This window comes from Anarrhichthys ocellatus, unplaced genomic scaffold (genome assembly GCF_004355925.1).
Source record: "Anarrhichthys ocellatus isolate YVR2014 unplaced genomic scaffold, GSC_Weel_1.0 scaffold547, whole genome shotgun sequence".
Taxonomy (NCBI): domain Eukaryota; kingdom Metazoa; phylum Chordata; class Actinopteri; order Perciformes; family Anarhichadidae; genus Anarrhichthys; species Anarrhichthys ocellatus.
Genome location: NW_022280521.1, coordinates 12,430 through 28,775, shown reverse-complemented (window position 1 = coordinate 28,775; position 16,346 = coordinate 12,430). Strand labels below are relative to the sequence as shown.

Below are 16,346 nucleotides of genomic sequence, written 5' to 3'. Positions count from 1 at the left end.
ATATATACATATACATATATATACATACATATACATATACATATATATATTCATTTAACTTCATATCTTAATTTAAGGAGTTTCAATCTTCCATACATCACAATAATTCAACTTTTAGCTATTTAGATGGTCGTGACAGTCAAAGTACAAAGGTCAAGAAAAGCTTGAGGAGACTATAATCACTTTTTGTTCTTTTAGTATTTGTTTCAATTTAGGTATGTTAAAGCTTCAACAGAGAAGCTCCGATACTCTTTGCTTTTTCTGTGCTCTTTTGGCTCATGGGAGTGGTTAAGAAGAGAAGGCGTCATCAACATGAGATTCTATTGTTATCTTTAGCTGTGACAGTGCTGTTTGCTGTCACTACCCTTCAATGAATTTTCTGAAAAGTCAAGCACAGAGAACACCGTTTATTGTAAACCTGTGAGATAAAGTGACGGATCACACTGATGAACAGAATCTCCAAATGAATCTCTGCTGAGGTAAGACACATGGAACGCTTAAAATATATATGAAGTTTAATTTATCATGAATCAGTAACCATTCTAATATACTGTACATGTGTGACATTTTATTTTACTTTACTTCTACTACCTTTGTAGTATGCTACTTCTTTCCCAAATTCATACTGCAGTATCTGAAAGCTGAACTAAATTGATCTTCATCCGCTTGCGTTTCTGTATACACAAGATGTGGGATTTACAAAGTCTATCAGATCTGTCACGGGGCATGGTGAGGACTCAAACGCAGACAGTCGGGTGTAGTGAAAAAGGTTTTGATAACCAAACTCCTCCGAGGCCGAGAGTCAGTCCACAACCGGGTGGAGGGGGTCCGGAGGAGGGACGGCCGGCCTAGCAGACTGAGGGTCCAGAGGACGGAGCCTGCACTCTAGAGCCTGGGAACCAGGAGGGAGACTGCACTCGAGGAAGGGGAACAGGTCTCCAGGGGCTGGAGATCGGACGGGGAACAGGTCTCCAGGGGCTGGAGATGGGGCTCCGGGCAACCGAAGTCCATAGCCTGGGGCTCAGGGGAATAGACTGATGACCCAGCGGGGTAAAGGGCTGGAGGTCGTTGCAGTGCGGAGGCGGCAGCAGCCCGGACTGGAGGTCGCTGCTGCTCTGATGCGGCGGCTGCCGGGTCCGGGGATAGCTGCTGCTCCGAGGCGGGGGCGGCTGGGTCCGAGGATAGCTGCTGCTCCGAGGCGGGGGCGGCCGGGTATAGCTGCTGCTCCGAGGCGGGGACGGCCGGGTCCGGGGATAGCTGCTGCTCCGAGGCGACAGCTGGAGTCGGCTGGATCGCCGACCAGACACAGGGAGCTGGAGTCGGTCGAACCGCCGACCTGACACGGGGAGCTGGAGTCGTCTGCGGCCCAGTGGGAGCAGGGGATAACTGCGGCCCAGCGGGAGAGGGAGTCTGGCCCTTCCTCTGCCTCTGTCTCCGAGGTTTGACCGGGATGTCTATTAGGTCACGGTCTGCCTTCTGGACACTTCGAGGTTCTCCAAAGGCCAGACGGGTTCTCATGAACTGTTCATACCAGTCGGGGAGACGACACTCCATACCGTGGTCTGCTGAGTCCATCTTGGGCCAGATCATTCTGTCACGGGGCATGGTGAGGACTCAAACGCATACAGTCAGGTGTAGTGAAAAAGGTTTTAATGATAATCAAAAACAAACAGGGAATCCAGGGACAAGACAAAAGACGAGGGGGAAAATCCGGCAGGAAAAGGCAGAACAGGCAGACTGGAAAACCGGGAACAGGACGAGCAAAACAGGCAGGTAGGTCAGAAAACAAACAATGATCTGGCAGTGGGTGTGTGTGCGGCAGGGGTTTAAATAGTGAAGGAGGCAGAGTGAGCAGGTGAGAGTAATGAGCTGAGTGTGACTGGCAGGTGCACTGAATGAACTGATTAGGTGAGTGAGGAGCTACAGAAAGAAACAAAGACATAGAACACACAGGGCAAGCCTGATCGTGACAAGATCAGATTGTTTTGCACCATGGCTATAGTCTTCATTGGGAACCTGTAACCTGAGATTCAGTAGAGCTGAGAGTGATTTGACTTGAAGCACGGGACAAAGCAGTCTGACGTCAGTCTGTTTGTTCTCACCCGTCATAGCTCAGATGTGTTTCAGAAAGATTTCTTCACATTCAGAATATATCCCACATATCTGTGTTCTGTAGGAAGCTAAGAATATTCGTAATATCTTAGGGGAAAAAATGTAGGGGATTAGGCTGTTGATGCTTGGGATGGTGGAGCAGTGGGGGGATGAGTCTATAATGAGTCTCTTTTTTCCTAAATATTTCGTAGTGGCGATGCCAATTGGACTGATTGTTTAACGAGTCTTTAACTTCCTGAGCCAGGAGCTTGTCGACTGTGTCGGGCTCGGAGATGGCTGATTTTAAGTTTTTACATGTGAAGGAAGATTCTGGCTTAACCTGCAAACTTGGGTGGAAGCTGTGTGTGACACCCTGGAATGAGGAAGCTATAGTGAACTGGTGGTCTGGGTGATTCTATAGGGTGGAAGCTAAGGCATCGATATTCATTGATGTATTGAGATACTTGCATAGACTGCATGGTTAGTTTATGGGGACAGATTAGTCTTGCATGCCCCCCACCACAGAAGGAGCAGGTGTGGAGGAATCGGCAGCTGGAGGTGTGGCATCCTAAGTCGTTGAAATGATTGCAGACCATCCTCCCACCCTGGTAGAGGGCTGGTGTGATAGAGAATTTTCCCTGTGCTAGTACATTTCTACTGTGATTTAGTTTATGTGCCTTACTCGCGAACAAAACTATATATGTGACATATGATTGTGTACCTAGGAGAGTGGTAACAGGACTATATGGGGTATCTCAGGCCTTTGCTTTGATAAGAGGGAGTAACTCAATGGGGTTGCAGTTTAACCAGAGAATGTTTAGGTGTGAAGATTCCCAGGGGTAATCAAGGGTAATAAAGAGAGATCTCTTTGGGTGACAAGATTCAGAAGAGGAAGGGGATGACTGGATGGGTCAATGGGGAGCTTGAAACTACTTTGTATTGTTGTAATGTAAATACCTGATGTTCCCCCCCACCCTATGTGCTGAGATGCTGATAAGCATCTCAGAAACTGGATTCTTTGCTGATTCCTCTGCAGACTGCAGTCTGTATGACGATAAAGCCTTCTCTGGACAGAGAATAATTATTTTAAAGACAAACTTCTTTCCTCAATGTCTCTTGTTTCAGTATTCAGTATTATATACCTCACTCTGTACTATTGAATAGTTTTTTTTCCACCACACTGGTCTACCTCTTCTATCTACGTCTTTGGGGGCAGGGCTGGAGTTGGTTGGCTGGTTGGTGTCTGGTTTATGGGTGATGGATGGTGGGGGAACTACGGGAGGCAGGCTGGGGTAAACAGGGGGGCTTCATTTACGAGAAGCTGAGGTGAAAATCAGAGGTGCTGTGAGGGTGCATGTGGTGGCCGGATGGAAGGGTGCGCCGCAGAGCTCGCAATTAAGAGAGGAGTGAGCTGCAAAAACTATACAGTATAATTTGGGGTTGAGTGTTCCCCAGTACATTTCCTGGTTAAACTTGCTGCACGTGACCGGCGGCTTCGGACACCAACAGGATGTGGTAGGTGTAGAAACCATTGCCGCCAAATCGCAAGGCTGGGTCGAGTATTAGTGACAAGTAGTCGTCCAACTCGGTCCTGTGGTCGGGGAAGGAGGAGGAGATGGTATCGTGGTACAGGGAGAAAGAGTAGGTGAATTTGGTTGTTCTGAATTCCTTGGACCAGGGTGACTGTTTGATTTCAATGGGGCCCGAAAGTGGTAAGTAATTCCATGGGAATATGGGGATTGCATGTGGATGGGTAGATTAGTTGAGCAAGGTCGATGTAATTACCGGAGAAAATCTGCTGCCTGAGCATGTGTTGCACGGGGGATGGTCGGGCGGATACGAGTGGGCATGCTGGAGGTACTGCTGTGGTTAAGGTGAAGCCGATGGGTTGAGGAAGATGAGTCGGAAAGGAGCTGGGGATGGTTGCTGGCGGACCTGTGGAAAAAAGGGGGTGCATTTAAGGTGGGAGGGGTAACGTTAGTTACATTTGGGTTATGGGGAGGGTATGGGAAGGGAGGGGGAAAAGTGGAAACCGGAGGAAACGAGGGGTTTTGTTTGTTGACTCAGCCATGAATTCCTGCTGTTCGAGTGGTCTGAGCAGCTGAGGTAGCCGGTATCATGTTGGAAGGAAAGGCAGGAGTGAGGGAAGAGGAAAGAATGAAGGGATGCATGTGCGTGGGATGGTAGTGAAGACTGAGTAAAAGAGACTCCAGGGTGAGATGTCCCTGGGGCAGAGAGAGTTTGGAGGGGGTGCAATATGACCTGGTCCTCTGGAAGGGCTGGTGTGGTGGGCTGGGCTTCTCCGGCCGTGGTTTGCGTTGTGTCGTAATCGACGTAGCGGCTAACACGGCGCTGGGAATCCGAAAGACCTCTGGAGGTTCGGTCTGACTTACAGTATATGAAAACTGATGCCGCTGAGTTTTAATGTCTTTATATCTATGGGCAATCTCACAATACAATTCCTCCATAAAATGCACCACTCTCACATGTGTGTGCTCTCCATTGTTGTGGAGTTTGGTCCTAAAGATTGAAAGCCGAACATGTCACTCTATTAGAGGGAGGATTTCACAACTGAGTTCAATTTTAAACAAGTAATATTCTCCAGCATTACAAGGTGTCAATTACCCATTTGTTCTTTAAATATATATTTTTTTTATCCATCAGCAGAATAAGTGCTACGCTGAAGGTGGAGACGAATCACTGATCATGAAGGCCCCATCTTGTACAAGAAGGACGTATGGCGCCCTCTTCCGCTTTCTGCATGTCTTTGTCTTAATCTTTGTGCTACGTCACATGGACATTCTGGAGGTAAGAACTTGGTTTTAGTGGGATCGTGTGAAGGGTGGACCCTGTTTGAAATGTTGATTATTAGTCAAGTTTTTGGATATTGTTTTAAAATGTGTGTTTCAATGGTCTTCATTGCAAATGGAATTTGAGTTCAATTCCATTTGACCTTTTGACAGCTGCAGCTCCTGTAGTTAAAGGACAAAGCTGGCAGTATTATATACTTTAGACCAAACCTCCATGTGTTACAACCCACTGATTCCCATTCGTTCTTACTGAGACATACATCTTAACAAAAGGGTCAGAAGTATATCGTTTTTAAAAAGCCAAGTGATGCCCCATCAAAGTTCTAATCAAACAGGTTCTAATTTCCTGCCTTTTTTTTTTTGCATTCGTCAGAGTTGTATCTCTGATTGAAAATTCCAAAACATGAATTTCAGTGAACAAAACCTTGAAAGCACACACACACAAATAAATCTTTGAATTTCACATTGACTTTCATACCTTGTGTAAAACAAAAAGCAAGAGTATCTTGAAACTTTTCCTATGGGTCAATGTTATTAACAGTTGTTAGCAACCTCCCCAAAAATATTCAAATCTTGGCTATTTTACTTTATATTGTTCATTTTTTTCCAAGTGCATATGTTTGATGTATCTTTGACACCATCTCTCTCCACCCCTACCCCCTATACCAGTTTCAGCCTAAAGTCAAATCCACCATCATCATGCCGAAACGCAGCTTCTGCACCTTCCAGCCACTGTCCCCTAAGGATGCTCTGGAGGAACGCCTCATACTAAATTCCACTGCTTGGCCTGAAACTCCACTTTTGCCAGCTCCTATTTCCCTGGAGCAGACCAGTGATCCAGCTAACAGCACCTTCACCATTCTACCAGGGAGGAAAGGGGGACAGTGGCATGTTGGGGATCAGCTGGATGTCATGATACAAACCTCCGACTTCCAGGGTCGTCTCAAGAAGTCTGGGGGGGGACTTCCTACTCGCCAGTCTGCGCAACCGGAAGCTAGAAGCAGGTGTGGCTGGGCAAGTGGTGGATCATCTGAATGGGAGCTACTCTGCTGTATTTTCTTTACTCTGGGAAGGAGACGCACAGGTTGAGGTGATGCTAAAAATGACGCAAAATGCAAAAGGCTCTCGGTAGATCCAATGCTTGGTTTGTTAGTTCAGGGCTTCTATGCAACATGGTGGTGCAACATTACTCTGTGAGGAGGACCCGCTCCCTTCGTAGAGATTTAGGACTCATTCTAAGGTAAAAAAACACAACGATTCGTAGTTTCAGTTGAATATACACCAATGAACATAAAGTTATGGATATTTAATACATTTTTGCCAATAATTTGTGGCTGCATGACATAAGGAAATTAAGAGATATACGATAATTTTATTGAACATCGGAAAAACTATATTATTTGTGATAAATGAACAAATATTGGTGTACTCAATTCTGTCTTTCTGCTGCTTTCAGTATACTAAAATACAATAAATTGCTTGTTGAATTTTAAAATAGAAGGGAAAGTATTTCCAACATTCTTTTTTTTAATGTACAAACTGAACATTGAATTGTTCCTTTGCTAAGTCCAGCCCTCAAATGCAGACATGCCAATTATATTGTAGCATCTGCCAGCTCCGACCATGGTCTGACAACTATCTGACTGTCATGCAATATTCATGTCATGAGCTAACTGTTATTATGCCTGTTAACTTTCACTTTTCATACTGCACATATGCAGCTTGTAATGGTAACGGTGACAGATTTATTGATAAACAACGGGACTTTTTCATTTCAGACGAAAGCAATGTGTCATTTTTAGTCACGAATTGTATGATTTCTATTATAAACTCTGGTTTTCTTTCCAATCAGGTGACGCTGGTTCACCCTGGTGAGGCCGTCACAGTGCTGAACAGGCTGACCACCGAAAGGCCTGACAAGATTTACTTCAAGAGCCTGTTCCGCTCAGGCTCACGCTCTAAAACTACCATCTGCAACGTCTGCCTACGGCCAACCCGTAAACCGCTGTGTAACTACACTGACATACAGGCGAGCCGTGGTTCTGCTACAAGACAAAGAACCTGAGCTGTGATGCCAGGATCAACTACTTTAAAGGAGGATCCAAACGAAACCTCATGATCAAGGAGGATAATCTCTTTAAAAGGTGAAGGAGTAGAGGGACAAAGACAGGCATAGAAGTTTGTGACCACAGGCCGTCAACATTGAACCTAGTGATTAATCGCGTTTGTGCATGAGTCCGTTTGTCCTTGAGTGAGTGTGCACTTCTGTATCTCTCCACGGCTAATCTCGCATTCTGATGCAGCAAACTGCATAAACTCTTGGATGCCCAGTTATGACTGCATGCTCCTGGACCTCTCATGGTTGCGGTGCATGCTTTCTCAAAACACCTTTTATTGCCTGTTTTATACTGCCAGTGACTCACTACTCTTAACTGGCCAGTAGGGACCGCTTGTAATAAGATTGCCTATCTGGCCCCTTGTATCAGCTACTCTGCGCCCACAGTGTTGGGATTTGAGTTGTGTTTGGCTTACAGTTAACGTAACTACCAGTACACAAACTGCTGCGTACCTCTTGGTTGCTGCTTTGCAGCTCACTTTCATTGTTTTGGATGTTGTGTTTGGCTAACGACTAGCGGAACTACCAGAACACAAGCCAAACGGGATTTTATTTTGGATGTGGTCTTTTGAGAAACTTAAAGATGCGCACATTATTGTTTTTCTGCCACTTGGGGGCAGCACAACACGCTGTTGACATATGAACACTTTATAAAGTTGATTTGACTAAAGTGTTAGTAAACACTGGACTATTTACATATCTAGAAGCCATGGAGAAACATTAACATTTATTTGGAGTTGTGTTAATTGTTACCTGCAAAACCGTCAAACCAAAACAATGAGCTGAAAGATGCTACAATGTTCCGTAGAGCTGAGGGAACTAAGGTAGGAATTGTCTGTGTCTTAATAAGTGCAAGCGACTTATTGCAGATTACTCATACTAATTGAACCATTGCTTCTATGAAAATATTGATAAGTGCAGCTTTAACTCACAAAATGGATCATTTTAGTACTGGATCTTTATAGTTTTAATTATATTTAATTTCAAATGTGGGTCACCTTTGCTTTTATTTGAGTTGTTGTAGTATGTTTAAGACATATTTTATTTGTGCTTTTTTCTTCAGTGGTGTTAACCTGAAAGTATTTATTCAGGCTGCAGGACCTTCCAATGTCACTGTTGCCAAAAAAGGAAGGTAAATCAAGATTTCACTGCTAACTATAATAACAATAATTCAAAACCGAATGTCCTACAGACAATGAAAGTGTGCTGGGAGCATGGAGCACTAGGCTAAAAGTTCATGAATGTTGCTCTTCCTGTTAGCAGTGTATCAAGTGTCACTTTATACCTTGGTTTTGTTTTTTTACGGGATAAACCCACCCGTATTATTTTACTTCCTCAGGTCAGCTCAAGGAGAAGAGCAGCACTGTGACATCTGGACCCTCTGGCTATTACTACCAGGGTGTGTGGCGAGCACTAGGTGGGACCACAGTTTGCCAATTCAACACCTCCTCTGCCATCAGTCAGTGTCTGAAAGGCAAGAAGGTCCACATGTATGGAGACTCCACCATCAGGCAGTGGTTTGAATTTCTCAATGCAACACTACCAGGTATAATCAACAGGGATTTCTGGCATAGTTTGATTTTGTTCCCCCTGCAGCTTAACGTGTTCCCCCTGTTATACTTTCAGGTCTCAAGGAGTTTGACCTGCACAACTGAAACAGAATTGGACCTTTTATGGCCTTAGACTATGAAAACAACATCTTGGTGACGTACCGCTGCCACGGTCCTCCTATCCGTTTTCCCCCCGTCCCAAATAGAGAGCTTCGTTACATTGCCAATGAACTAAATGACTTAAAATGAGACAACAACACTGTCGTAGTCCTTGGCATCTGGTCCCACTTCAGCTCTTTCCCCATTGAGATCTACATCAGGAGGCTACTGGGCATCCGCAGGGCGGCGGTGGTGCAGCTGCTGGACACGGCTCCAGGAACACTGGTCGTCATCCGGACAGCAAATCCCAAAGCTTTGATGTTATATGAGACAATTAGCAATAGCGACTGGTACTCGCTGCAGCGTGATAAGGTGCTCAGAGCCATGTTCAAAGGACTGAATGTCCATCTGATTGATGCCTGGGAAATGACCCTGGCCCACCACCTGCCGCATAACCTCCACCCACCACCTCCCATTATTAGGAATATGATAAATGATCTATTGTCCTACATATGTCCTCAAAATGGCGGCTAGATGTTTGTGTCTTGGGGGAGAGGAATGTGGATTCAAGCACACGTTCAGTTTACATGTTATCTCTGTGTTTCCACCAAGTGCTGCATTTTTCCTTCAGCAGTCCATGTTCAGACTAGACTAACAATCTATTTCTAAAAAAAATTAAATTTTAGGAGCTGTCATTGTTGTCTCGATCAAAAACTCCCCTCTTTGTGTTGTCTAACACACTTAAGCAACTCCCATAGCTGCTCTGGCACACAAATACCTTAACATTAATCTCTACCTTAACAGCCATATATTTAGGAAATTCTCCCTCAAGATAAATAAATGTGTTTTATGGCTCAAAAGAACAGAAACCATGATTATTTCCATCATGTAACAATAATATTTTTACATGATGTCAACTTTTGATATGAAGTTTATAAGGGTATTGATGCCACACGTTGTTTACAGAAAGGTCCTCATGTAGTAATGAAGTGTACTCATTGTTAATCAATTACTGTGATTTTCTATCAGGAATTAAAAAAAATACACAAATCAGGGGTTCTGCAAAAATATCTTTAATGTATGTATTCATACTCAGGTGTGTCATGATTAATGAAATCAGTCAAACCTCAATGATGACGTCATAGATCAGTTAACATGTCTTCCTCTCAACAACTGCGTGTTCTGATGTGTTGACATGAAGAAATTTAAAAACCATCAAGAACAATTCATCTGCAAAGGCAGAAACACCATGGGAGTGTGAACAGTAGGCTCGGTATCTTAAAAAAAGAACTGAATTGCACATATAAAAGAGTAATTTTGCTTAAATGTAATACCAGCCTTGATGTGCGACTAGAAAAGCCAGTATGAAGTTAAATGTGGTTTGGGTCCTCTCACGCAGACTTGATCAACATTCTGGTGGTCTTCAGGGAGTAAGGCGCATAAGTTTGCCAGTGGACGCCTGACGCCCAACCAACGTGTTCACCACTAGGATGCCAGTCTCCGTTCAGGCCGGCAGAGCCGCAGCGGCTGTACCTCCAACCGCCACCATGTGAAGAAGTACAATCCATTTGAGCAATGTCACCAAAGATGCATGGGGAGCAGCCGTCACTGTCGTGGTCGACGGTGCTGAAGCCGAAGCCATTCTGGTCAATGCCTGGATAGGCACCACGGATGGCATCACCTGTGGACAAAGTTGGAAACCGTTGAAGCAAGTTTAGAATTTAGTGGGTGCCTTTTGAAATGCAACGTGTGTGTGGAACATGTGTTGTGGAATATTTCTTATGACTAGTCGGGAGAAGAAAGTGAAGGTTTTCGATCAATATAAAGTAAACAGAGTTTTGATGAACGATCAAGGTTTGTAAAGTCAATTTATTTGCTTGCAAGCAAAGAGAACAGTCTCACAGACACATTGCAGTGATCTGTAAGAGTGGTCTACCTAACAGTCACAATGCATGGACATTTGTGCTCAGACAGCTTCCTGTTATCTGCTTAGCTAACAAGAATACACAAAGAACACAATAAAAGGCAGAGGATCTCTGTTAGTCAAGGCCTCTCTGTGTCTCTGTCTTACGAAGAAGAAAGAAACCGTGCACAAGATAACAGATACGAAGAAGAAAGAAACAGTGCACAATGATACCAGATAAGACACCTGGATACTAAACTAATTAAAGTCATCTACTGAAACTACAGTTTGGTGTCTGCTCTTTTAGGACTTACATTCTTTAAACCTTCACATGAGACTATGACATATTTTTCCATTACACATGTGGCAGTTACAAGATGAGTACAGAGGAGACTGAACCTTTTCAGTAATGCCAGTTAGACTTAAGTTTGCCAAAATGAGTTAACGTTAGCCATCATAAGCTACTGGTCATACCAACCTAAGTAAGGATGGAGAAGTAAAACCCCTCAGGGTAGATTGGGGTACATTTGATTACTTCTGAATTCCACTTTTGAAACAGGAAATTATGTTATTTCCCTCTTTCAAAAGTTATATTGACTCACTTTAAAGCTGCCATAGCATTTTATTATGTGTAGACCAACCCTTCAAAGAGAGCTTAGACAGAGTTTGTGCTGAAAGTAGATGGTGAACGAAGGCAAAGGGGAAATAGTGGGAAGTAACAAGTTGAAAATGTCCACAACCATAAGCACTAACAATATGACTGGGGTCTGATTAAAGGTGGACCCCTAAGTACCCCAGGTGATATAGTTGCCAAGGTAACAACACCAAACAACAACAACAACAACAACACATTTCTGGGCAGCTTTTATTTACGTCTATCACAATGCTAAGGTTCAAATGACCGTGGCAAAAAGACTACTCCAACCAGGATAAATGGAAGAAGAGTAAATGGGTTAAAATTTGTGTATCACTAAAAAGCAAAGGGAAAGATGGTCAATGAGAAAAAAGCAGCCATACGAAAGGCCTGCAATACCTGCATCTCCTCTGTATTTCCCGACATGCAGTTTGAAAGCTGATTTTGCACTGCCCAACCTGAAGTTTCTGTACTCGGCGAAAGCAGTGGCATCTTCGTGGTCCCACAGCTCGACCCTCATGGTCCAATTCTTGGTCTTGTTCTTGGTCAGAGAGAAAACCTTCATCAGACCGAGCCAGTGGTCCTCTAAGGGAATCAGCAGAGCACCAGAACAGGATTCAGGTTTTTTCAGATACGACTTTGCTTTGAGTTGTAATTGCTGCAGGATGCAGGGTTTTGAAATTTCAAGATTGCAATTTCTGAAGTTCACACAATGCTTTAGTCTAGGAGTAGTAAATGCATGTGTGGTAGAAAATGTGTATATTGAGTTCAGAGTGTAATCTAATCTATGACTCTTCACAACATTATGGAGGAGAACATGTGGCAAAAGGGGCTGTTTCTGGCCGATGTCAATAAGGAAAAGACATCTGTTTATTCTTGCAATGTTTCACCTTAATAACAGCTAATTGAATCCCAAATCCTGTATGTTATTCTGCATTCAATTATGACCTTTCTTGGATATGTACATTCCCTGTGTAATACCTAAGGCGTGTTACAGTTCATCACAAGTTTGATTCATCCTCACATCCCTGAACAAACCCAGCCAGTTTTATATTCTTTACTTACCTTTCAAGTTTCCAAAACCCTTTTTATATGCTGCCCATTTCCTGTTAAAGGAAACCTCTCGTCCGCTGCGCCTCTGAAACACCGTCCAGCCTCCGTCTTGCCGCATTTCACAGAACACCTGAGCAGGTTAGTCCAGTAAACATGCAGTATGTTAAAAATGAAAAAAAACAGGTGGCAGGTTTTTATGTGTTCTACAGGGGTTTGGAAAAGACTTTGCATGCTCTATTTGTTGTCTTTCCAAAACCTGTCATAGCACTGTTTATTTATTTCCGTCATGCAAAGGATTTCAGTTTTTTTCTTTCTTTTTTTTTGAATGACACAAGAGAAAAGAGCTGTTCAATTTAAGATTCAGTATTCGTAAGGACAGGCATTACAACAGTAACTAAGTGGGTGGGGCTTGGCATGGTCAAGTACAATCAAGCTTTGCTATGTACATTACATCTCAGGTTTGAAATCTTTTATTATACTTTAAACGGGGCCTTGACTCTCGGAGGCTGGATTACATAAATCCCACTGGATGCTTGTGGTGAGACAGCCTTAATCCGTGTGCAGTCTGTTCCTGAGGTTAGCACAAGAGAAAAACAAGAGCAGGGACATTATGAAATCTGAATATACAGGTTTTTGTACATTCCAAACTGTGTGCAGTGTAATGAAATTGTGAGGCGAGAATAACATTCACTGTACCTTGAGGCGAAAGTCGCTCTCGGTGTTTCTAGTAATGTCACAGAAATAGTTTTATAGTGAGACTTCAAAATACAGACGTCAAAACCAAAGCTTGAGAATTGACTTGCTTGTCTGAAACATATTTAAGACAAAAGAGATAGGAGATATTATGTAGTTTGTATTACCTCAGCCTGTCCCGTGCAGCTCAAAAGAAACACTGAGATGAGCACACAATACCCAACCAGACTCTTCATTTTGACCTGCGTTTAAAAGATAATCTCTTTTATAACATTTTATAAATCACTTTTTCACACAGGGCCATGTAGGTTTGGATTTTTTTCCCCCCTTAATAATAAAAACCTTCATTTAAAAACTGCATTTTGTGTTTACTTGTGTTATCTTTGTCTAATATTTAAATTTGTTTGATGATCTGAAACATTTAAGTGTGACAAACATGCAAAAACATAAGAAATCAGGAAGGGGGCAAACACTTTTTCACACAACTGTACCTACAGGAGACACACTTGTCTAGGCAGGAACATGAGAAGCTTAAGAGGTTTGGCTACGCAAATACATTTTATAGTTCATTTCACCAGGGTTGTAGAAGAGGTGTGACTGTTCTCATATCTAACTCAGTGAAATTTGAATGTATTAAAGAAATCAGCGATAAAGAAGGCAGATATATTATTGTTAAAGGAAAGTTGGAAAATGAAATGGTGACATTGGTAAATGTTTACGCCCCACCTAATAGTGAAAATTCCTTCTTTAAAACTCTACTTGATAGTATTATTCTCGAAACGGAGGGAATATTAATATGTGGAGGTGACTTTAGTATTGTCATGAATAGTAATCTAGACACAACAAACAATAAGAAAAATTCCAATCATGTCACAAAAACGATCAATACTTTATTCAAAGAATTTGGTATAGTTGATATTTGGAGAGAGTTGCATCCCACTAAAAGGGACTATACACACTACTCGGCACCTAATACAAGTTATGCTAGAATTGACTATTTTTTTATGAATAAAAAGGACATGTATAGAGTTATGGAGTGTGAAATTGGAGCAGCATACATGTCGGACCACTGTGCAGTTTATCTTAATGTTAAGCTAAAACCACAGGACAAAAAAACGTTATGGAGGTTAAATGTTGGAATATTAAATTATAAATCGGTTGTTGAGGAGATCAAAACAGAGATTGAAACATACCAAAAAGAAAATGACAATGGAGAGGTTAATCCTACCATCTTGTGGGATGCTCTTAAAGCAGTTATGAGAGGGAAACTTATTGCTAAGACAGCAGCTATCAAGAGAGCTAAAGAAGAAACGTACAAGAAGGAAAAGGAAAAACTGCTTGAAATCGAACAACAGCATAAAAATACCCGCGACTCGACACTGCTACCAAAAATTAAAGAAATTAGAGGTAACATAGATAAGCTACTAACTACAGAGATAGAAAAGAAAACAATATTTCTTAAACAAACTTACTATGAGGTGGGACCAAAAGCAAATAAACTACTGGCAAAAATACTGCAAAAACAACAGGCAGAAAGGACAATCCATAAGATAAGGGATACGGTTACAAATCAACCAGTCTACATGCCCAACCAGTCTACATGCCTAACCAGTCTACATGTGCTTTGTGGACTAGGAGAAGGCTTTCGACCGGGTCCCTCGGAGGTTCTTGTGGGGGGTGCTGCGGGAGTATGGGGTGCCGGACCCATTACAACGGGCGATCCGGTCTCTGTACGACTGCAGTAGGAGCTGTGTCCGCATTCTCGGCAATAAGTCAGACACGTTCCCGGTGGGTGTTGGCCTCCGCCAGGGCTGCCCTTTGTCTCCGGTGCTGTTCGTGACTTTCATGGACAGGATATCTAGGCGCAGCCTGGGGGTGGAGAACGTCAGGTTCGGGGGTCTCGGGATCGCCTCTCTGCTGTTTGCAGATGATGTGGTCCTGTTAGCCTCCTCGGATCGTGACCTCCAGCATTCACTGGGGCGGTTTGCAGCCGAGTGTGAAGCGGCGGGGATGAGAGTTAGCACCTCCAAATCTGAGGCCATGGTGCTCTGCCAGAAACCGGTGGATTGCTCCCTCCAGGTGGGGACGGAGTGCCTACCTCAAGCGAAGGACTTCAAGTATCTCGGGGTCTTGTTCACGAGTGAGGGTAAGATGGAGCGGGAGATCGACAGACGGATCGGTGCAGCTGCAGCAGTAAAGCAGGCGCTGCACCGGACCATCTTGGTGAAGAGGGAGCTGAGCCGGAAGGCAAAGCTCTCAATTTACCACTCGGTCTACGTTCCTACCCTCACCTATGGTCACGAACTCTGGGTCGTGACCGAAAGGACAAGGTCGCGGTTACAAGCGGCCGAAATGAGCTTCCTCCGTAGGATGGCCGGGCTCAGCCTTAGAGATAGGGTAAGGAGCTCGGTCATCAAAAGAAAACTTGGAGTCGAGCTGCTACTCCTTCGCGTCGAAAGGAGTCAGCTGAGGTGGTTCGGGCATCTAATTAGGATGCCTCCTGGACGCCTCCCACTGGAGGTTTTCCAGGCACGTCCAACTGGGAAGAGACCCCGGGGAAGACCCAGGACACGCTGGAGGGATTACATCTCCCAGCTGGCCTGGGAACGCCTCGGGATCCCCCAGAATGAGCTGGAACATGTTGCCGGTGAGAGGGAAGTCTGGGTCAGCCTGCTTGGCCTGTTGCCACCGCGACCCGACCCCGGATAAGCGGAGGAAAATGGATGGATGGATGGATGGATGGTTACAAATCAAATAGTGTATGAACCTAATGAGATTGAAACCATTTTTAGGAACTATTACCAAAATTTGTATCGCCAACCTCCATCCGCTGACAAGGACCAAATTAGAACTTTTCTAGAGACACTGGACCTACCAGTAATTGGGAAAGATCAGAATGACCTTTTGACTTCACCCATTACAAAAATAGAAATAGAGAAAGCTATGGGTAGACTGAAAATAAATAAATCCCCCGGCACTGATGGTTTACCAGAGGAGTGGTACAAAACGTTTAGTGAACTACTTCTACCAATACTTGAGCCGTCATTTAACTATACGCTTGCCCATGGTGAACTCCCACCATCCTGGAAGGAGGCTGTAATAACAGTGATTCCTAAGGGAAAGAACACTGATACCTGCTCTGGTTACAGACCTATATCAATTCTTAATATAGACTATAAATTATATACCTCGATTATTGCAAAAAGGTATGAGCACTTTATGAATGATATTATAGATGAAGACCAGACGGGCTTCATCAAGGGGCGCCAAACCCAAGATAACATAAGGAGAACCCTACATATAATTGAACATATTAACCATAAAAATATCAATGCAGCCCTAATAAGTCTTGACGCAGAAAAGGCATTTGATAGTGTAAACTGGACATTTCTGTATC

At 43.6% G+C, this 16,346-nt stretch overlaps 1 protein-coding gene and 1 pseudogene across 1 annotated transcript; one reads left to right on the top strand and one right to left on the bottom strand.

The window, feature by feature from the left end:
• Positions 1–2,016: 2,016 nt before the first annotated feature.
• LOC116401589 (NXPE family member 3-like) lies at positions 2,017–9,200 on the top strand (annotated as a pseudogene).
• Positions 9,201–10,057: 857 nt separating this feature from the next.
• Positions 10,058–13,185, bottom strand: LOC116401588 (angiopoietin-related protein 5-like). Its single transcript, XM_031880068.1, has 6 exons — positions 13,117–13,185; positions 12,953–12,980; positions 12,736–12,827; positions 12,269–12,386; positions 11,603–11,788; positions 10,058–10,347 (listed from the first exon to the last, which is right to left on the bottom strand). Exons 1-6 carry the CDS (start codon positions 13,183–13,185, stop codon positions 10,058–10,060), a joined length of 783 nt encoding a protein of 260 aa, XP_031735928.1.
• Between the last annotated feature and the right edge of the window lie 3,161 nt (positions 13,186–16,346).

Excerpts from the sequence above, each read along its gene's own strand:
- LOC116401588 (XM_031880068.1), bottom strand. The coding sequence starts at position 13,185 with ATGAAGAGTCTGGTTGGGTATTGTGTGCTCATCTCAGTGTTTCTTTTG. Across the intron at positions 12,387-12,735 it reads GAGTCAAGGCCCCGTTTAAA|GTGTTCTGTGAAATGCGGCA; the intron begins GTATAATAAAAG and ends TAACCTGCTCAG. Across the intron at positions 10,348-11,602 it reads GAAATACAGAGGAGATGCAG|GTGATGCCATCCGTGGTGCC; the intron begins GTATTGCAGGCC and ends CTTTGTCCACAG.